This window comes from Odocoileus virginianus, chromosome 28 (assembly GCF_023699985.2).
Source record: "Odocoileus virginianus isolate 20LAN1187 ecotype Illinois chromosome 28, Ovbor_1.2, whole genome shotgun sequence".
Lineage (NCBI taxonomy): Eukaryota > Metazoa > Chordata > Mammalia > Artiodactyla > Cervidae > Odocoileus > Odocoileus virginianus.
This window is the reverse complement of record NC_069701.1, coordinates 44,676,217-44,698,974: the sequence shown is the minus strand read 5'-3', so window position 1 is coordinate 44,698,974 and position 22,758 is coordinate 44,676,217. Positions and strand designations below refer to the sequence as shown.

General features: G+C 48.9%; 1 protein-coding gene across 1 annotated transcript; it reads left to right on the top strand.

Annotated features, from left to right (window-relative positions):
* Positions 1-222: 222 nt before the first annotated feature.
* On the top strand, positions 223-11,050 carry PSMD13 (proteasome 26S subunit, non-ATPase 13). Its single transcript, XM_020912112.2, has 13 exons — positions 223-405; positions 1,891-1,969; positions 6,002-6,036; positions 6,114-6,169; positions 6,396-6,439; positions 6,622-6,708; positions 7,079-7,250; positions 8,223-8,302; positions 8,380-8,505; positions 8,940-9,002; positions 9,598-9,678; positions 9,877-9,993; positions 10,562-11,050. The coding sequence occupies exons 1-13, from the start codon at positions 311-313 to the stop codon at positions 10,655-10,657; spliced, it is 1,131 nt and encodes a 376-aa protein (XP_020767771.1). The 5' UTR covers positions 223-310; the 3' UTR covers positions 10,658-11,050.
* The last annotated feature ends 11,708 nt before the right edge of the window (positions 11,051-22,758 follow it).

Below are 22,758 nucleotides of genomic sequence, written 5' to 3'. Positions count from 1 at the left end.
TGTTAACCCCACTTGAATCGAGAACATTGGGTCACAAAGGTCACAAAGCCAGCTCTACCTAGGCGACCGTACTCTTCAAAGTCTCAGTAGCACGGCCAACTTCGAGGGGAAATCCGTTATAAACCCTAGAGAGAACTGGGTCCAAAGCCTAGAGGCGCGGTTACTATGACAACCAGCCGGCGCCTAAACCTGAGCATAGTGCTCCCAGCCTGCCCCGCGTGACGCAGCGCCGGAAGTGAGTGAGCACTTCCGGCGGCCTCCGCTTCCTCGCATCTCCGCGGTACTGCTTTCCCCGGTGGTTCCTGCCGTCATGAAGGACGTACCCGCCTTCTTACAGCAGAGTCAGAGCTCCGGGCCCGGCCAGGCCGCCGTGTGGCACCGTTTGGAGGAGCTCTACACCAAGAAGTGAGCGCCGATCCCAAGGGCCGTGGGCCTCCTGGGATAGGAGAGCGACGGGGGGACGGGGGTTGGGCCTGGATCTTGGTGGACTGAGGGCGCTCGGACCCGTGTGGAGTGAATGGAGACAAGCTAGACAGAGGTGTGTTGAGGGACCCGGAAGGCAGGACCAAGGAGGGAAAGGGGTGACATCCCACAGGACTGAGGAGGAGAGCCACAGACTGGGGTTTGGGATCTAGCGTTCACTGCCTTCTGGACCCAGGGACTGTGACTGAACAGATACCGATGTCTTATATTTAGCCTTGTCATAGTGTGATTGTACCTACAGTTATTTTTCTCAGCAATCTGGAGTTGACAAACCAGAGACCAGTACATTTTTTTCCGCTGTTGATTCTGCCACTGGTTACTAGTGGTTGCTGGCGTGCAACCACTTCGCGTGCCACGGCCCCTGCTTTCCATTGCATTTCATATTGGGCTTTGTGCACCTAGAAAGATCTTACAGTATGGGTTTTTTAGAAACAGGATGATTTTCAGAATAATTGTTTATCAGTTGCTAAACAACAACTTCTTTTTAAACGAATAGAATAAAGTGTTAGCAGTGGGTTAGTTGTTTTTCACAGGGAAACACAGCTCTTGTAATACTCCCCTGTTAACAACCTTAGCCTTTAGCATTGTGCCTTTTGCATGGATATTCAATATGTGTTTTGATGATAGTTGCTGCTGCTGCTGCTGCTAAGTCACTTCAATCGTGTCCAAGTCTGTGCGACCCCATAGACGGCAGCCCACCAGGCTTTCCGGTCCCTGGGATTCTCCAGGCAAGAACACTGGAGTGGGTTGCCATTTCCTTCTTCAATGCAGGAGGCTCCTCCATCCATGGGGTTTTCCAGGCAGGAGTACTGGAGTGGAGTGCCACTGATGATAGCAGCCTTCTGTGGTTAGCAGATTTTGAGGGGAAAAAAATCTTAGTTTTTGGCAAATAATTGCTTGTGTAGCCCGTTGTACTTTTCATGTATTTTACTTGCATTCTTAAGAATTAGCCTTTGGTTTCAAATGCTCTATGTCATTATTCTAGAGGTTTTCTGTATTAGCTCATTCAGTCCTTCATCCTATTCATAGATGAAGAAACTGAAACTCAGTTTAAGTTCCTTCCCTGAGGTAGTCAGCTAATAGGTAGAAGAGCCAGAATTTCAAATTCCATACATATGATTCCAAAATTCTAGTTTCCAGTCAAGCCTTGCAGTAACCCTTTGAGGTAGTCTAGAAATATATTCTCCATTTATAGCTGAGAAAACAATCTTAGAGTGATCTCTCGGTGACATAACCATTGGGTGGCAGAGACAGGGAGAGAACTAAGCTTTAAAAAGCATCTGCTTTAGTATTTTTGTGTTAAACATTAGAGACTGATGAGTGTTTGTTATTTGATAGGCCCATCAAAGGTGAAGGTGTCTGTGACTGATGCTAGGTTATAGGTCTTAAGAGCCTTGTGTTTTTCAGGTTGTGGCATCAGCTGACTCTTCAAGTGCTTGATTTTGTGCAGGACCCCTGCTTTGCCCAAGGAGATGGTCTCATTAAGGTAAATGATTTGCCATGCTATGTCACAGTATTTAAATATGCTCAAGTACTTTTTAAAAATAAAAGATGGACTTCTCCCTCTCTCTCTCTCTCTCTGTGTGTGTGTGTGTGTGTGTGTGTGTGTGTGTGTATAAGTCTACTCAGGTACCATTTTGAGTGCTTTGCACATTTATTCATCTACTCCTCGTAACAACATTGGTAGATTAGTACTACTGCTATTCTGTTTTTCTTATGTAGAGATAGACAGCAAGAGCTTAAGTGACTGGCCATAGATCCCAGCTGATAAGTGACAAAAGAGGATTCAAACATAGACATTCTAGCTTCTTCTAAAATCCCAACCCTGTACTTGTCAACAGTTGTTATAACTGCCGTCTCTCCTCTTCCCCTCTCCCCCACTAGCTCTGCTTGTTTCCCCCAACACTTTGTCCTGGGCAGTGTGGAAGATGTGCTTCACTTGGGAGTGGGAGGCTTAGTATCATGGAATGCTGCTTAGTATCATGCTGCCTCTAATAGAGCCTTGTAGAATTTTGTCAACAGAAAAACACACTCTGCCCGAGCCTTTCCCAGATCCCCTGCTTTCCACCCCACAAACCCCTCCCTCTGCCCAGATTTGTTTACTGGTAGACTACTGTCTGGATGGACATGAGTTTGAGCAAACTCCGGGAGTTGGTGAAGGACAGGGAAGCCTGACCTACTGCAGTCCATGGGGTCACAAAGAGTTGGACATGACTGAGCGACTGAACTGATCTGAGACTACTGTTTGAAATCTTTCCTGATATCTTTCTCCTTGATGCCTTTCTCTTGGATTCTGAATGAATCAGAGGTGTATAAATGCATTGGAACTGAAAGCTAGTTTGTAATGACAGTTTCAGTTATTTGCTTTAATTGTGCTTATAGTGAAGCTTACCACTTTGATATTCCATCATCTGGGCTTCTAAGGTTTTCTTGTGGTTTACATCTATCGGCTTAACATTTTACTACTCAAAGGAACTTGTAATCTGCTGTAAGCCTGGAGATTTTGCCGGCCATGCTATCTTCTGGATTATGTGAAAACATGATAAATTAGAGCTGTCTCGATATTTATTCCCTAAGGTTCTATATCATAGTGGTGGATAACCCATAAGTGCTCATTTCTATTCTTTGGTTTCTTGTCTTCAAATCACTTTCACCTCATAGCAAAATATTTGCTCAGCCTCTTGGGAAAGTGACATCATATTTAGGTCAGTAGATTTGTTTACTATTTCCTTGGACAAAGTAATCCTTTAAAAATTGTTGGGCCCCAGCCCTCATCATTCTCAGATAGATAGTGTTGACAAAAATGCAAATTAATAATCAAAAAGGAATAGGGGAGATTTTATTTGAGCCAAATTGAGGATTATAACCTGGGAGACAGACTCTCAGAAAGCTCAGAGAACTATGCAGCATGTTAGGATAGAAACCAAGCCCCAGTCAAACACAGTCATACGTATTTGAGACAGAGGGTAGTACATCAGAATGACAAACTGGTATTTTACGTACAGTCCATCAAGGATGCATGGCCAGGCAAGATCATACAAAGAGAACAGCAAGTCACCTTGATCACTGCAGAGCTAGAAAGAAACGCCCCTCATTTAAGAAGTTACATTGTCCAAAGAGAGGAAAAAAATTGATGTTTACAGTGGAGCAGACGCCCTGATGCAGATGCACAGTGCAGATGAGGGAGCAGGGGGGAGGCTCAGAGAAAGCAATTCATGTGTAATTTTTCTTGTCCTGCTTGAAAATATAAATTGTTTGTATTAATATACTTTATTCAGTTTTAAGTTTATATATTTTAGTGTTTAATATAAATTTATTTTATCAGTAGTCTTCATGAATTTTCAGTCACCATAAATAGCTTTGACTTTCTAGACTTGGTGAACTTTTTGCCTTAAAGAGCTTTTTTTTTTAGGTAATTTCATAAATCATAACCTATCAGAGAAGTTGAAACACTGCCTCTTAATGATAAAGGTATCTTTCAAATAGTCTGTAATGAAAAATCCATTTTATTACATTGACTCTTTGCCAGGTACCTGATATAAATATCTAACTGGCTGCTACAGGTTCATTTTTCCCTCTTAAGTTTTATTGAGAAATAATTGGCATCTAACATTGTTTTAGTTTAAGGTGTCCAGTGTAATGATCTGATGTACATATGTATGCAAAATGATCACCACAGTGAATCTAATTAGCATATCACATCACATTGTTACTGATTTGTTTTTCTTGTGATGAAAACTTTTAGGATCTACTCTCCTAGCAACTTTCAGGTATACTGTGCAGTGTGGTTAGCTGTCGTCACCATGCTGTACACTGCATTCCCCAGGACTTAGTTATCTTATAAACAGGAGTTTGTACATTGACATGTTGACCACATTCACCCCTGCTTCTGGCAGCCACCATTCTATTCTCTGTATAAGTTAGTCTTTTAGGTTCCATGTATAAGTGAGGTTAAATAGTACTTGTCTTTCTCTGACTTATTTCACTTCACATAATGCCCTCAAAGTTCATTTGCATTGTCACAGATGGCAGGATTTTCACTTTTTAGGCTGAGTGATATCCCGCTGTGTATATATATTCACCACATTTTGTTTCACAGAGACGTTTCCATCTTTCAGTCTTCATACCCAGAGGAACTTTAAACTCTCTTTATCCAAAGCTGACTTGTCTGAAGGGTCCCTCTCCCAGCCCTGCCCATACGGGCACTCCCTGTACCACCCTGTTGCCCAGCTGTGAGCTCAGAGGTTGTCATCACCTCCCCTCTGTGGGACCTGCCCACACTGAGCAGGTCTGGTTCCGTTCACTTGCAGATTTCACAGACTCTGTCATCCTCCCTGCCTTTGCTCCTCTCTCTTCTGTCATGACCTCTCATGGCCTCAACTGTTCTGTCTTCTTCAATCCTTTTCCTTCCCATCTTTGCATCCAGCCATGTGTATAAAATACAAATGTGGTTGTATATGTCCACTGGTATAGCTTTGACTTTAGGATAGAGACCAAGGCCCATTCTCTGTGTCCTTCAGAAGTACTTCTAAAACATAATGCAGTTATTTCTTTGGTACTTTTGCGTATGTTTGTTCCTGTCTGGAATGGTTTCCCAACTGCCCCCTCTACCACATCAGATTTGTCCACCTCTTACTGCTCTTCATTCCTTAAAGCTCAACTGTCAGTTTCTGAGATAATGTTTGCAATCTCTCTCATCGGCTAATCCAGCCGTGTGCTTTTTTCCTTGCTTTTTAACTCAAAGTGTGGTCATTTATTTGTTTGCAAGTCTGGCTTCTCCACTAGGCCAGAAGCTCCTCATAAGTTCAGTTTTCGTCTTACACATTCTGTGCTGTAGTACTTAGTAAACAGCCTCGGTAAGTGCTCAAGTGTTTGCTGAATGACTGTGATATTTGATAATGGGACATAATTAGCCTGCAGCCTTCTGACCTCTGTTTAGTTAGTGAGCCTTTCAAACAGATAGTCTGTTTTATTCAGAGTACTTTGGAGAACAGATAGATGAGTTGGTCCTTGGTAGAGTCTCATGGGACAAGGTTCTAATTCTAAAAGTTAGGCGGAAAAAAAAAACAACTCTAGCTTTTTTCAATCGTTTATTGGTGATCGTTTTTAAAATTATTTATCTGTTTGGCTGCGTTGAGTCTTAGTTGTGGCACTCAGAATCTTTCTAGAGTCATGAAGAATCTCTGTTGAGGAACACAGACTCTCTAGTTGTGCCACAACTCAGTTATTGCAACACATGGGCTTCGTTGCTCTTCTGCATATGGGATCTTAGCTCCCCAACCAGAGGTTGAACCCGTAACCCTTGCCTCGCAAGATGGATTCTTAATGCCTCAACCACCAGGGCAGTCCCTAAGGGTGATCATTTATGTGAGCTTAATAAGCCCCAATTTGGGTCTTCTATTATTCAGCACAGACTTATGCAGTGCCTGCTGTCTGATGGGTATCATGCTAGTGTCTGAAGTCTTGATTTTGCAGAATGAAAGATGTCTTATAATTACTCCGTGTTTTGGTTCCACAGCTTTATGAAAACTTCATCAGTGAATTTGAACACAGGTAAAATTCTTTTGTTTTTGTTTTTGAAAATGAATACATTGATTTGTTGATGTTCAAAGACTGGGTTTTTATTTCAGGGTGAATCCTTTGTCCCTGGTAGAAATCATTCTACATGTAGTTAGACAGATGACTGGTGAGTGTCACTTTCTTTCGTAAAGGAGCAGATCCTAATTGTAATTAAAATGATGTCAAAGTATAAGTTAATTGAGCTTTTGGATTTCAATAGATAATATAAAATTCTAAGTTTTGTATTTTATGGTCTAAGCCTAAAGATTATCCCACCTGTAAAGATGGATACTTTGCAGGTACAACAGGATACTCTGTTGGCGATGCTTCTGACTTTGGTCTGTCTTTTCTAGATCCTAATGTGGCTCTTAGTTTTCTGGAAAAGACTCGTGAGAAGGTAAACATGAAGTTTGAGCCAGATCTTTTGAAAGCTATGTGAATTACACTTTGTCTGTGCCCACTGTTCACAACTCTGGAGACCAGTGTGTCCATAGTCATGCAGGTTACATCAGTGACAGATGCCTTCGTCGTTCCTGCATTGCCCACACTTCTGAGCCCCCTCATCTCTGATGTCTTCAGGTGAAAAGCAGTGATGAGGCGGTGATCCTGTGCAAAACCGCGATTGGCGCTCTGAAGCTGAATATTGGTGACCTGCAAGTGACAAAGGTGAGACCGCCACGGTACAGACTTAACAGTATTTAAAACTGTAAGGAGAAAAAAATCCTAATTTTCCTCTTTGTTTACTTTTAAATAATTTTAAATTACAGGAAAGTTGCAAAAATAGCACAGAAAATTCTCCTTTGCCCTCACTTCAGGCTCCTGTTGACATTTCTCGCTGATGTGATGCCTGTTCCCCTTAAACAGAGTTCTCTCCCTTGTGAGCACGTACATCCAGCAGGAGACCACACAGGATGAACTGAAGTTTTCCATTTTAAAGTGTCAAATTTATCAGTCTTTGTGGCTTATGCTTTTCACCTTGTCATATGTTACTTGAAAAACGTTTAAGTTAGAAAGTATTCTTGCTTTCTGTATATAGGAAACTATCGAAGATGTTGAAGAAATGCTCAACAACCTCCCTGGGGTGACATCCGTTCACAGTCGTTTCTACGATCTCTCCAGTAAATACTATCAAACAATTGGAAACCATGCATCCTACTACAAAGATGCTCTGCGATTTTTGGGCTGTGTTGACATCAAGGATCTGCCAGGTAACATGACCAAAAGGTCTATGTCACATGAGGTGCTCACTCACATGACGTAGTAGTTGTGACATGCCTGAGGCACCTGATCTCAGAAGTTACCCAAATGTGTTTATTTCTTTTAGAAGAAAGCCCATGTGGTAGGAAGAGTTGTTTAAGCCTTAGTTTTCGCATTGTATTTGTTTTCAGCTTTTAATTCATTGAAAGTGAGGCTGACCCTCATAGCCCCTTTCCTGTTCCTGCTCTGGAACTACTCCTTTCTGTGGTCTGAGTCAGAGTGAGAGGTAGAGTGATGTGAATGCCTTGGCCCCCTGCAAGGCACCGTGACATCCCTGAACCTGGGACTCTTGTCATGAAACTGAAGTGCTATACCCAGGGCAGTAAATTACAAAAATCTTCCAAGGATTTGGGGGTGGAAGAAAAGTGACCTGTGACTTTTGGGGATAGTGCAAGAAATATGTGTTTACAAAAGAAATTTTACCCTATTTTAACATATTTTAGATGTTTCACAGTACACTGTTGAAGCTGAGGAGATCAGCAACTCCTAAAATTGTTAGTGCAGTTTTAATTGCTACATTTCAAGAAAACTATATTGGAAAAAGCAACTAATATGGTCAAGAGAATAAAGGGACAAAATGTAGGTTAATTCTAGTCAACAGAGGCTAAACATGGTGGCTCTAAGCTGGATAAGAAATGGTGCTGCTTCCCTCAGCAGGCAGAGGTGTGAGGAATACACCCCACCAGGCAGGAGATTCACGTACTTAGGTAAAAATATGCAATGAATGCCTTTCCTACCAAAACTGTATATATGGTTCCAGGTACAGTCTGAGTCAATCCAGTACTTGAAACGAGGTAACTGATGTTAGGACTTTGTAATATAACCATTACAGAAAGCAGTTTATTTTTTATGGGAAATTTCTAAAGCAAAACAGAACTGATTCTTGTGCCTGGAGTGTAACTGGAGGGGTGTTGTTGCTGTAGTGTCTGAGCAGCAGGAGAGAGCTTTCACACTAGGACTGGCAGGACTTCTTGGCGAGGGAGTTTTCAACTTTGGCGAGCTGGTAAGTGGACCAGGGGCACAGATTCCTGAGCCCGGGGAGGCTGAGCTTCTGTTGGCTGACCACGTCTGTCCTCACAGCTCATGCACCCTGTGCTGGAGTCGCTGAGGGACACGGACCGGCAATGGCTGATTGACACCCTCTATGCCTTTAACAGTGGCAATGTAGAGCGATTCCAGACCCTGAAGACCGCCTGGGGCCAGCAGGTCAGTCCCACGGGATTGGCTGTGCACCTGTGGAGCTTGTTCACCATGTGTCTGTTGGCTTGTTGAGCACCTTCCTTACCTGCCAGGCCCTGGGGTCACTTTGCTCTCTAACCCTAACCCTTCCTGCCTTTCCCTGTGCCAAGAGTCCTCTTGCAACCCCAACATACACCTTGTAGTCCTGCCCCCTGGTGTTCATGACAGTGGCACAAATCTTTGTAAATTCTTTGTCTTGGAAAATCCTAGATCTTCAGCTAACCGCTCTTCTAATGATTTCCTGAGAAGAATGAAGTTCGAATCACCTGAAGCTAATAATGAGCCTCAGTGATCTAGAGTGGAAAATGTTTGGACCTGCCCAGTTTCTTTTGGTTCTATTGACTATTGTAGAAAGAATTTCAAAACCCAGGTTAGGTAACTGATGTTGTATTGCTTTACAGCCTGATTTAGCAGCCAACGAAGCCCAACTTCTGAGGAAAATTCAGTTATTGTGCCTCATGGAGGTAAGCAAGACCCAGGACCTACCTGGTGATCTAAGACCCTGCCGAGAGCCATGGGGCCCTGCGAACTCTGAAGGCCCTCAGGTTGCAGCTCAAGCGGTGGTGGTGGTGGTTCTCCTGCCCCCACCCCCAACGAGCTCTGCTCTTCCTTTGCCACCACTTGCTTTTTTCAGTTTGTATTTGAGCCTTAGCTTCAGTGACCCCTCCTCAGGGAGTGCTTCCCCGTCCCTCTGTGTTGAGAGAACGTCACCTGCCTCTCTTCATCTGCCTGCTCCTCTGCCCTGCGCTGGAACGTGAGCTTCTTGACCGCAGGCCCTTGGTGTTTCTGCTCCCTCGCAGTGTCGCCAGCCCCACATACAGCCCTGGCGCATGGCAGCCTCGAGTACTCGTTCAGGAGACGAGTGATGGCTGTTCTAGAAAACGACCACAAAGTCTGTGTCACCTCTTGTCTAGGAATGGGAAGCTTAGTCTGAGTAACATATGTGACTAATACTAAGAAAATTTTAGTATGTAGGGTACTGATAAGGTCTGTGTTTTCAGAGCAGGTATTGACAAAAATATCTTTATCAGTTCTCTGACTTAAAAACAATTTTTTCAGATGACTTTTACACGACCTGCCAATCATAGGCAACTCACTTTTGAAGAAATTGCCAAAAGTGCTAAAATCACCGTGAACGAGGTACGTAGTTCTTGGCTCAGGATGTTGCAGCAGCAGAGCTGCTTCCCAGCGTCCGGACTCCTCTGTGAGCTCACCGCCCCTAGACTCAGGTCACAAGGACACTGAGCCTTGCTCCCCTCATGTTTCACAGCTGCCAGGGTCCACGGGGATGTGCGTGTTGGCGCCAGAGTGCCCTACACAAGCCCCCTCTATGCACAGGTGGAGTTGCTGGTGATGAAGGCCCTCTCGGTGGGGCTGGTGAAAGGCAGTATTGACGAGGTGGATAAGCGGGTTCACATGACCTGGGTGCAGCCCCGCGTGTTGGATTTGCAACAGGTAATGTGCTTGAAGTACAGAGTTCACCTTTCTGGGTGTTTGGGGTTGTATCTGTGCTGTCTTAGTTTCATTTGGATGGAAGCCATTTAGGAAGAAAGCATTGTCAGACAAGAGATTTCAGAGAATGAATTACTGCTCTATGGACTAAGGGCTTTTCAAAGAACCTAATTTAATGCAAGCTTGAGATTTGAACCCTGCATTTAAAGCTTATTGTGATAACAGTGCTGGTTGTGCTTGATGATGGCTTTTAATCTTAAAATTGGTACTCTGATTAAATATTCTTCTGGATCTGTGATTGGAGCCAAAATCTAGCTTATTTATGTTTTATGGAAATTTAATCCTCTGGATTTCCTCCATTCTTGCCTGTTTTCTTTCATGCAAGTTTTTCTTAATGTCCTTCTGGTAAGAATTGACTGGGACAATCCCATCTCACACACCCAACTCCCCCAGCTCTGATGTCCTTTTTAATAATGCTGCCCTAGAGAATTAGCTGGACATTTAGGACTGGCCCATCAGCTGCCGTGATTCCCAAGCACCTTAACACACGTGTGTCTTGGCTTGCATGCAGATCAAGGGGATGAAGGACCGCCTGGAGTTCTGGTGCACCGACGTGAAGAGCATGGAGATGCTGGTGGAGCACCAGGCCCATGACATCCTCACCTAGGCTCCCGGCCTCGGCCTGTCTGCGAAGGTGTTTGGTGGCTCATGGTCCAGGCAGCTGAGAAGACCTATGTTTAATCGGGGGTGGGAGTGGGATTCGGTTTGGATTAGAGACTGTTCTTACTGTGCAGATTGTCACAGAGGTCTGTCATTGATGAGGGGGCCAGCCATAGGCAAAAGCCCCATTTCTGGATGCCACTGTAGCCTGCAGTGGAGAGGGGTCGCTGGGGCCCAGGTGAGGCAGCAGGAATGTGTGGGTACCTCCAGGAATGGGGAAGAAAACCCCTTATAGGTGGAGGGCACCCATTCCAGCATTTGCCTCCACTGCACCCACATGTGTGAATGGCTTCTCCAGTGCAGCTTAAGGATGTTTCTGTAATAAATGCCTTGCTCTGTCCTTTTTGTGGTTCTATTTCCTTAGGCTTAGCTCCCAGGTTAAGCCTATGCCTGAAGTGGTTAAAAAGCAGGAGGTGGGACCTGGTGGAAATTTGGCCTTGGTTCTCACCATCTACTCTGAGAAGAATGCATCCCTGACCACACTAGCCACGGGGCAGAGCCAGAGCAGAGGGTGGTGGGCACAGCGGCCAAGGAAGCGAGTCCTGCCTGTATTGTTGCTCAGGGAGACGTGGTGTTTCTTTCCTTCTAACATGTATCCACCCATTGCCACCAAGCCAGCAGCTTCTGTGGCCCGAGTACCCCTATGCTGACAGGAACCAACTTTCCAACAGCCCAGTCCTGGGCATCCAGGGGGCATGGGGGAGATTCATGATGCACATACAGAGAATCACCAGAGACGTGAGGAAAGAGGGCTTTAATCTTCTCTTCCTGTCTGTGCCTGGTGTGGCGACCACAGAGCCTTCATGCTGCTGAGCTCTTGTAGTTATCCAGGTGGTACAGGACCCAGCCGGCAGGAAGCAGGAAGCTGAGGAACGTCACAGAGAGCCCGATGGCCTGCTCCTGGGTCGTGAAAACGCATATGAGTCCACTCGGCCCAGGCCAACTGCCTCTATCCCTGGGACTTAACCAGAGGAGGGTGAAGAGCTAGACACATGGCCCTGCCCCCTTGGCTCCTGCTGGACCCTTGGCCCAGCAGTGTTCACTCCATCTGCCCCAGATAGCCTTATCTGCAAGGTGTGAGCAGTGACCACTGCTGTTGCAAGAGAGGACAGCCTCTTGGACTCTATTCTCTGGGTGGGGCCTTTTATCACAACCTCACCCTCTGCCTGAGAGCCTGGCCTGTTCCTTGACCTTGAACTCCTTCCCACCGAGCAGGATGTGCACCCTCCCTTCTGGTTACCTGCGGACTTGTGCATGTCAGGTGTGGTGTCAAGTTGCTTGGAACAAGTCCAGGGCCCTTTCTGTGAGTGGTGGTCCTGTTCAGAAGCCTGGGTGGGATTCCCTGTACATGTGTGTGTGTGTGTGTGTGTGTGTGTGTGTGTGTGTGTGCACGCACGCACACTCGTGCATACACATATGTAGAGGCCACGCTACCTGGCACCCTGTGTTCCCAGTGGCTGCACCCTTGAAGCCCAGTTCCGAAGTACCAGCTATATTTCACCTTCATTGTTTCCTCCTGAAACAGCCCAGACCAGGTGCCCCACCCCTCCCCAGAGTGGATCAGGACATCAGGTTGGAGACCAATCCTTCCTTATTGACTTTTCAATCCCCTAGATTTAAGCAACGTTGGCCTAGAATAGGGACTGAAGGCTGGGTTCAGATCTAGTCCTATGACCTTGGGCAGTGACCTTGGCTTATTTATGCTTAAAATAGAGATAAGTTGTTGACTGTCCTGGAGCCCCAGGGTCACAGATTTGCATTTTCATCTGGGCTCTCACAGACCCTCAAAGCAGCCCACTCTCCTTTTAATGGGTGGTGAAGCGAGATGCCTTGGGCACCCCCCGACCTCAGCCGTCACCACTGTTGTTTACAAGTGGGGCCTGAGAACAGAGGGCCCCCGCCCACCGACTGACTGCAGCTTTGGGAGCCTGGCCTGCAGGTGATGGCTACAGGGACCCCATTTGGAAACCTGGGACACTGTTCCAGCCCAGGGTCTGAGACTCAGCACCAGGGTCCCCTCTGTAAGCAGGCCTGAAGGAAGCCCCTCTCCCCTCTGCATCCTGCCCCAAACCCACCTCATCCTGAAAACATCTCAGGACCACCCACTCGCCCTACCTGGGGTAGGGACCCCGCACCCCTCACCCCCCACCCCTCACCCCCTACTCCCCACTGCCTTGGTGGGACCTACCTTTGGAGAAGTGGGTGTTTTGGCTGGCTTGGCAGTGATGTGTGCCTTAGGGACCACCCAACCCCCCAGCGGGGCTTGCAGCAGCCTGATGGTGGGGGCCAACCTCAGCATAGTTGTAGGGCTGAGCTCCTCCTCAGTCTAGTGATGTTCCGGGTGTGCACGCGGTATGCCCTCTGCTCACTTGGTTACTGGAGCTTTTTATAGCTCACAGAGGCAGCTGCAGCTGTCCCCTCCTGTCACAGGGCTTGGCAGAAGGAAGCCTGCTTAGAACTGGGAGAGAAAGGGCCTCAGACCAGCAACTCCAGGCCCAGCCCCTGCCATGGCTCCCGAGGGGGCTTCAGGCTGCTTGCATTGCAGGGAGGACTGACCTTCTCTGGAAAGGACATTCACTTCTTTGTGGGGAAGGAGCTCAACAGAAGAGCAGGACCAGAGAAGTTGGTTTGAGAAGGCAACAGGGGAAAGTGACATAATTTAAGAGTTAACCCAAAATATCTGGGAAGTCAGCAGGCAGTGCTCTGTGGGGCTACTATGAAGTTCTCTGACGCCGAAATTCCTGGCTGAATGGTCAGGCCTTCTCTACCCTGAGCACAGCCCAGGGCTAGCCCAGAAGCCGCTGATCCTCAGGGGCTGGGCTGCAGAAAAGCAGAGGGGAAGTTCAGCAGATAAGACGCTTTGAGGATCTGCCTCCAGGCCCACGTGCAGGGCTGGTACCAAGGGCTGAATGCACTGGGTCAGCACCACCTGCGGGCCCCGGGAGGTCGCTGTAGCGTTGCCGGTCACCGCCTGTGAGCTCGAGCCTCTTTCTCTTACTTCTGCAGGTGTTGAGCTGTTCATTCCCTCCCACACCAAACGCTGGTTAGTGAGCTTGTTTTCACGCTGAGTCTTCCACATTCCTTCTGTGCAACAGCCCCTCACCCCCTGCAGTGAAAACCCTGTGCTAATTTCCCTGAGAGAATGGAAGTGGCCAGAGGAGACCACTGCCTGACCCGTCAGTGTCCTCCGGAGAGCAGAGAGCCATCTGTGGGGCCCAGTTAGCCTGTGCCCTCAGACCCCCTTCTGCCAGAGGCCAAAGGTGTCATGTGTTCTGTCCTGGGGCTCTGAGTGCTGAAACCACTGAACCCACGCCTGCCCTCCCCATCCAGCCTCCATAGGTGCTCCCCAAAGCAGCCAGGAAGAGCCTTCCAGAATACTCAGGTCTCTGCACAGCCCTGCCCAAAACCCTCCAGCAGGGCCCCGAGGCCTGAGTGGTCTGACCGCTGCCACCTGGACCTCCCTGCTCCCCCTGCACCCAGCAATGGCCTCCTGTCTGTCCTGGGCATGCCACACCCTGACCCATGCCGGTGCCTCAGTCTAGGGGCCTTCCCCTCAGCTTCTCATGTGTCTTCAGGGCACGCAGGCCCTGAGCAAGTGACGTCTCCTCAGACGTAGCTGGTGGTCAGGCCCACAAGGGCAGGATCTGGTGCGTTCACCATGGAGACTTTGGAGCCTACAGCGGGTTTTCAGTCAACGTTAGATGGATGGAGGGTGGGGAAGGAAGGGATGGGTGGATGACTGAGCAGCTAGGAGGCTGGGCGGAGCCTCAGTTCTGCACCGCTGAGGGTTAAGCTGGAGGAGTGCAGAGTCCGAGATGATAGGAAACTGCGGGGTCACAACCCACCATCAGAATGACTAAAAGGTTACTAGTGACAGTGATCAAGGCCACAGCCCAGAGTGTGTTCCTCAGCTGTCTCCACCAGGTCAGTGTAGGTGTTAGCCCAGGGGCCAAGCAGCAGCAGGACGTCTCACCACGTTGGTCCTAAGCCCCAGACTTGGCACTGGTCTCCATCCTCACAAACGATTACACCCCGATGGTGACTGATGATGTGACTGCATTCCACAAGGAACATCAGTTTACCTTGTTCTTCCCTGGAGGCTACACCTGTTCTAAATGTGGGACTCGCTTCTGGGCTCCCAGCCCCGCCTTCCCAGGCCCCAGTCCTGACCGTCCTCCTGTAACTTGGTTTCCCAGGAAGGAGCCAAGTCCTGGGAGGCCAGAGGAGGAAGTGTGTTCTGAACATTATCTCCAGCCTCAGGCTGTGGGGGGAGCTGCCCCTCCTCTAGAATAATCCTTTCCACCTGAACCTTTAATTATAGCTTTGGGGTCCAGTTGGGGATAAAGCTGTGGATCAGAGGGTCAGTCACCCGGCCTGTGGTGTTTCTTTTTCCACAGATTAGACCTCCTGCCCACATCGTGCAGGCCTGGCTCTGAGGGAGGCCTCCTTCTCGGCCCATCCTGAAGGGGCTCGAGGTGTAGGTGGGGGGTGGGGGGAGCAGTAGAGTGCCCGTTGTGCTCTGGGGCATTAGCCCCAGGCTCCCAAGAAAGACCCTGGCCAGCCCAGCGTGAATGGGTGGAGCCCAATTGAGCGGGACAGGGGGACTGGAGGCCACCTTCCAGGAGAAAGATTCCAAGGCTGTGCTCAAGCCTGGATGGACACTCCGGCCTGCCTGTTCACCTTCCCCAGCCCTTTTGACCTTCCCAACCTTTCCAAGCATAAACCGGCCCTCCTCACTCTCTGTTCACGCAGCTTCTGGGGCTCAGCTTCAGGCTGCACCCGAACCGGGATTCAGCCCCCAGAACCAGTCATTCAAACCAAACTCTGTGCCAATCCTTACTCCCCCACCCACACTGAGGCTGCCGGAGGTGGGGAGCCCAGCACAGCCTCTCTCTCCATCGCCCGAGGTCAAGCTGCCCCCGCCCCCAACACACAGTGCAGCCCTAAGTCCTCGACTCCCTTTCTCCCCTGGAGTCTGCCTTTTCTGGAAAGAAAACAGTGTGCCCTGTGGAGAAAGCAGCGGCGGCCAAGTGGGGAGTCACTTTGAACAAGGAAGTAAAGGGCCCTGAGGGATGCAGGGTGGGGACCAGGACCCCCTGCAGCAGTGTGCAAACTGAGCCACCGAGAGGGAGCGCAGCCGAGGGCCAGGGCCAGCCAGACCCATTCTGGCCTGTCCTGGGCAGGGGTGGCGGCAGGAGAGCCTCTCAGGGCTCTGTGGACAGAGATACCCCTTCTTCACCCTCAGCACATGTCTGTAGATCCGGGTCTGAGCTGGATCTGGGCCCTAGACCTGTCCCTACTGCCCCCCAGTGCAGGGAGATCAGCCACCATGCACACCGTCCTTCGCAAGGGCCACCCGGAAGGTCTGGGGCAGACTCTGCGGACACATGGCACCACCCTGTGTCCACACTCGGAACCACAGAAGCTCTTGAAGAGAGGCACTGACCGTGGGGCACAGCCCTACTCTGTAGCAGACATTCTAGACATCAAGGACCCAGACAAAATGCACACGGATGCAAACATTTGCATCTTATTTTTATTGCATTGAAAATCTGTTTTCAACACATAAAATATAGCTTCTCAAAGTATGCTCTCTAGACCAGAAGCAGCAGTGTCACCTGGGGCCTTGTCAGAACTATCAGGCACTCCGGATAGTCCCAGTCATCTGTTACAAGACGCCCCCGCCCAAGGCTTCCTGATGCATAATCAACTTTGAGAGCTACGTTCATGTCATATGAAAGCTTTATGCTTCACGCTGCTAAGTCACTTCAGTCACGTCTGACTCAGTGTGACCCCATAGATGGCAGCCCACCAGGCTCCCCCGTCCCAGGGATTCTCCAGGCAAAGAACAACTGGAGTGGATCGCCGTTTATGCTTGTAACCACTGAAAACTAAATGAGCACTTCCAGAGAGGTTAAAAATCTCACCCAGGTTGCAAAACTCATCCCCCACTCCCTTAACCTACAAATATGCACCTCCACTAAGTATTTTTTACGGTTAGCAAAATGTACTGAAATTGAGGGTCACTGGCAGAGATTCTGTGAGAGGCCTGCTGCCCGATTTCTGCCCCCAACCGCCACTTTGCACACCCCACCTCTGAAACTCAGCTTCTACCCTCTTCACACAGGACGTGCTCACAGACAAATGCTGGTGCCCGGCAATAGGGCATTTTCACAGTTCTGTTGGTTTGGTGGTTAGTTTCATGTTTCAGTTCAGCTGGGCCATGAGGCCCAATATTTGGTCCAACTTTGTTCTGGGTGCATCTGTAAGGGTGTTTCTGGGGGAGATTAACATTCAGAGTGGGGGACTAGATAAAGCAGTTTGCCTTCCAAAATGTGGGTGGGCCTCGCCCAATCAGACTACTGAAGAGAACAAAAAGTTGGCCCTACCGCGAGTGAGAGGACTCCTCCTGCCTGACTGCTTCATCTGGGCCATGGTCTCTTCTTGCCTTCAGACTCAGCTGAAACATTAGCTCTTGCCTCTTGCAGGGTTTCAAGCCTGTGTTTCTCAGGACAGAGCTGACCATCAGGTGTCCTGAGTCCAGCTCGCCAGCTACAGGTCTTGAGACTTCTCAGCCTCTATGATCACATGAGCCAATCCTCATCATAAATCATCAATATCTATATCCTGTTAGTTCTGTTTCTCTGGAGAATTTCAGCCAATACAGTTGTATGCTATGTTTTGTCGCAATCAATGAACCAATATTGACATGTACTCAATTGTTTCAGTCGTGTCAAACTCTTTGTGACCCTATAGACTGTAGCCCGCCAGGCTCCTCTGTCCATGGGATTCTCCAGACAAGAAGACTGGAGTGGGTTGCCATGCCCTCCAGGGGATCTTTCCCACCCAAAAATCAAACCCAGTGTCCTGCCTGCAGGTGGATTCTTTACCCATGAGCCTCCTGCAAAGCCCCAGTATTGATACACCATTATTAAGCAAATTCCATAGTTTCTTCATATTTCTTCACTTTCTCTCTGATGTCCCAAGGCCCCATCCAAGACCCGACATGACAGTCCTCTCATCTCTGTAGTCTTCTCTGGGCTGTGACCAGTCTCAGACTTTCCTTGTCTTTGATGAAATGGACAGGTTTTGAGAACTGTTTGGGTATGTCTTCGGGAAACCCTCTATTAGAATTTGTCTCCTGTTGTTCTCAGGATCATCTGGGGTTATGAGGTTTGGGAGCATGACCACAGAGGTAAAGCGCCCTTCTTATCATACCATATCGAGTGCACAGTCCGTATCAGTATGGTCTCATGCATATTTGTCTTATACCTTGGGTTTTAATCAATACTATTGTACTTCATTTTGTTGCTTGAATGTTTCCAGGTTTGGTGTTGGGAGTTCTTTCTTTTGACTCCTGTGCCCCCTTGGCAAACCATTTTCATTATGGAGTTTTCTCATATTTTTTAATTTGTCTTGAACATTTTCTTACTTACTTGCACTATAAAATGCTCCACCCTCACCTTGTACATGTTCTGACCCAGTCCTAGAATAAACCAAGGAACCTTGATCCTTTTATTGGTGAAAGGCATTAGAAACCAGGATCTGGGCAACAGGTGAACGTGACATTACGCATCAGTCAAAATTCACAGAACTTCACAGCACAAAGAGTGAACATTAATGTCTGTAAATTAAAAATATCACTCGAGATGTCAGGGAATTCCAGTAGTAATACGGTGTATGTCACAAAAGATTCTAACCATAACACAGATGTATGAAAGGATCTCAGGGAAGGAGTGGGAGGTGGGAGGGAGGTCCTAAGGAAGCAGACATGTGTATCCCTGTGGCTGATTCATGCTGATGTATGGAAGAAACCAACGCAATAAAGTAATTATTCTCCAATGAAAAATAAATCAACTTTTTAAAAAAGAATCTCTGGGGAAAGTTGTGATCTAAGTAACTCCGGAAATGAGTGGAGTCTGTAAGAATAAAGGCAAAAGAAACTGCCATAAGTAAGCTCTGTCCTCCAGGTCATAATGTGGTTTCCCATGGGGGACTGCATGAGTGTATGGTTATATGTGTTTATGTGTTATATGTGTTATATGTGTTTATGGAATTGCCCATAAACACAGGGGATCTCAGTGATCTTACAAGCCCAGATCTCAGAGGGAGGCGGTCATGGGGCGGGCACTCAGCAGCCCCCCAAGCCTGATCAGACTTTATGGCCCTGGTGCTCCCCTGGTGGCACTGCTAGTCCCAAGGTCCTGCCAGCAGCCCTTCCGGCTAAACAGAGGCCTGGTTTCCAACCTGGGAAGAACACTTGAGCTAATCATTAATCAGATTATTGGCATGAGACTTCATCTTTTTCTTAACTGTGGTAAAACACACATAAAATTACCATCTTAGCCATGTCTAAGAGCGCAGCTCAGAGGCATTAAGCATATTCACACTGTGGTGCAACCACCAGCACCATCCACCTCCAGGACTTGCTCACCCTCCCAAAAGGACACTCCGTCCCCAGAAACACTCACTCCCCTCCCCTGACCTCTTGCAGCCCCTGCCCCACCGTCTACTTCTTGTGTCAGTGAATCTGACCCCTCCAGGGTCCTTGTGTGAGTGGAGTCAGACAGGATATGCTGTTTGGTGACTGGTTTATTCCACTGAGCATCATGTCCTCAAGGTCCATCCACACTGTACTGTGAATTCCTTCCCTTCTGAAGGGTGAATAATACTCATTTGCCTTATTTTAAAGACCCCTGTAAGCCCCTCTCCTTGGCTTCTCTGCATAGCTGAGGTTCCCAAGGGTGAAGTATTTAGCCAGCACGATCCTGGGGGAAGGAGCCTCTCATCTGTTCGAGGGGGAAAGAAGAGAGCATTCCCAGGCACTGTACCAGGGTGTAGGGCTGGGTCTGCTCTTTACAGGAGACAAAGCAGCGGAGGGCCTTGCTAGGGACACAGGCATCAGAAAGGAGTCTGAGCAGGAACTGCCTCGGAGATGGGTCTCTGAGCATCAAGAACGCTGCCTGTGGCCACATGGGACAGAGACCCACAGGGGCAGGATTTCCACCCGGCAAGGGCTCAGGAGGCAGCCTAGGAGCTGGGCATCCCCCAGCCAGGCTCCTTCGCTCCTCCTGGTCCTCTGCCCTCAGAGAGCTGTTTCCATCCTCGCAAGAGCATCACTCCTGACCTCCAGGCCCTGTGCCCACGGCCACACAGGACACAGGGCAGGGAGGGGGCAAGACCGAAGGCTGGGCCAGCTCACCTGCTCTCACATCAGCAGCACTTGGTTCCCCGTCGCTCACCAGGCAGCTTCCTCTTCCCTCTTGTTGGCCAAGACGCTGTCCCACGGTTGTCTCAGGCAATCAGACTTTGTAGGGCAACACTGAACTAACCACGAGGTTGCAAGAGAAGGGCAGCATGGGTCTTGGGTCCGCAGCTGGCAGGGCCTGCCACCTCTGGTCTGTCTGCGACCCCTGGAGTGACACGGCTGTTACAGTGCTGAGGGGCCACAGGGGGCGGGAGGAGAGGGAGTGATACGTGCGGACAGCGGGTGGAGGACAGAACCATCAGCCACTGCCCTGAGCACCGGACTTCAGGCAGAGGGAGAGGCTCCGAAAGTCTTTTCAAGGAAAATCCTGCTGTGATGGAGCCCTCAGAGGAGCTGAAGCCCAGAGGGACACTGTGTTTGGAGGCCCCCAGCACCACCCTGATGATTCTGGATGTGGCTGTGAGCCTGAGCCGTGAGGCTTCAGGAGGGTTCTGTTGGGATCTGTAGGGACTTCAGACCTAAATCCAACTGTCTGCTGCACTTTGAACTGAAACCATCCTCTCCCGAGCCAGGAACAGCAGCACCAGTACCACCAGCTGCTGGATTTTGATGTAAATTCGCTAGACTTGAGCCACGCTGGTCCCTGGAATACTCTCAAGGTCAGGGCACTTCTGTGGTCAGACCACAGGTCTTGGGAGAACAATCTTTGGTGATGGGACTTTAGCCTGGAAATGTGGCCCATATTTCCTCCAGCTGGGAGTGTGGCCCCATGAGTAACGCCTGGTCTGATGCCATGATCTTAGTTTTTTGAATGTTGAGTTTTAAGCCAGCTTTTTCACTCTTCTCCTTCGCTTTATCAAGAGGTTCTTTAGTTCCTCTTCACTTTCTGCCATTAGAGTGGTATCATCCACATATCTAAGGTTATTGGTATTTCTTCCAGCAAACTTGATTCCAGCTTATAACTCATCCAGCCTGGCATTTCTCATGATGTGCTCTGCAAGTAAGTTAAATAAGCAGGGTGACAATACCCAACCTCCCTCTGTTCAGTTCAGTCACTCAGTTGTGTCTGACTCTTTGCGACCCCATGGACTGCAGCACGCCAAGCCTCGCTGTCCATCACCAACTCCCAGAGCTTGCTCAAACTCATATCCATCAAGTCGGTGATGCCATCCAACCGTCTCATCCTCTGTCATCCCCTTCTCCTCCCCTTCTTCTCCGCCTCATACCCCTCCTTCCACATCTCACATCCTGGCAAAGATTCCCGGAAACCTTGGTTCCTGTTATCAAACACTTTTCCAGGGCTGTTATCAGCAGGTGCTGAGAGTTTATGGGGGCACAGAGTCCACTGAGGGAGAGTCCCTCTCAGGAGATAGGCTGACCTTGGCACCCTCACAGCACCGGCCCCGGGGCCCCCCGCAGACTGGCTGTGGTAGAACGCACCAGACAGACGCTGCCTGGCCCCACGGCTATCTTTGTGCCTTTGACAAGAGGAAAAGGCCATTTTGAGGAAAAGTTCGTAGTCAGGTGTTAAGTGCTGGGGAGAGGTGAAGTGGAATCAGACCTGGAGTTTAGAGATATGGACATTCTTGATGACCACAGAAAACACAACTTCATGGTGAGAGGTCATCCAGAGAACATAAGTGATGATAATAACACACCTAGAATGTGGCAGACACATCCCTTACAGCTTGGCTCCTCTCAGCCCTCGATACTGAAGTACCATCACCATGCCATTCTGCAGAGGAGATGGAGGCCCAGAGGTTAAGTAACTTGTCCAAGGTCATCCAGCTACTGGACTGTGGGGCCAGGATTTGATCCCAGGTAGTCTGTCTAAAACAATGAAAGGGAGATGGTTCATTTGCAGAGAACTAGCTTTCGAGAATTCATAGTGTGAAGAGGAAAGTGACTGTGCAGTTAGAAGAAACAGCCGTGGCCCATGTGTGGTGTCTGTCTGTGCAGCAGCTCAGAGATTTGTGAGGTATCCCAGGAGGGAGTCAGTCCGATCAGTCGCTCAGTTGTGTCCAACTCTTTGCAACCCAATGGACTGCAGCATGCCAGGCCTCCCTGTCCATCACCAACTCCCAGAACTTACTCAAACTCATGTCTACCAGGTCGGTGATGCCATCCAGCCATCTCATCCTCGGCCGTCCACTTCTCCTGCCTTCAATCTTTCCCAGCATCAGGATCTTTTCCAATGAGTCAGTTCGTCGCATCAGGTGGCCAAAGTGTTGAAGCTTCAGCCTCAGTATCAGTCCTTCCAATGAATATTCAGGACTGATTTCCTTTAGGATGGACTTCCTAAAGGAAATCAAGGAGGGGGTCAGGAAGGGGACCGGTTAGGGCCACATAGGGTCTTCAGGACTGGGGCTGTGGCCAGGGACCCCGAGATGCCCAACAGTTATGTAGGGCCAGATTCTGTCCACAGCCAAGCTCTAAACCATCTGCTTTTGTGGTCTAGGCTGTTGCTTTCCCTGGCAAAGCCCCCTCTGCAGAACCCCAGCATGTCAGATGGGCTGAGAGAGGGGCCAGCGAGTTGAAGCATCTGGGATCTCACCCAGGGCTCACAGTGGCCCCCCTCCTGCAGCTGAGGCCAGACTTTGCTCAGGGCTTGTCTCCAGGACTCAACTCCAAGGAGACCCCGCCCGGTCCTCTGCTTTGCTGGATACTGCCCACACTGCGATATGGAAGGAGGGTCTTGTCCCTGCTCTGGGTCTGGCCCAAGGAGGCTGCTTCAACATACCAGGCAGGCGCTCTGCTCCACCCTCTTGGTTCTGTGGGAACAAGCAGTCCCCTCCCAGCAGGATGTGTACAGTGTCTCCTCCAGGCTCTCTTCTCACCCA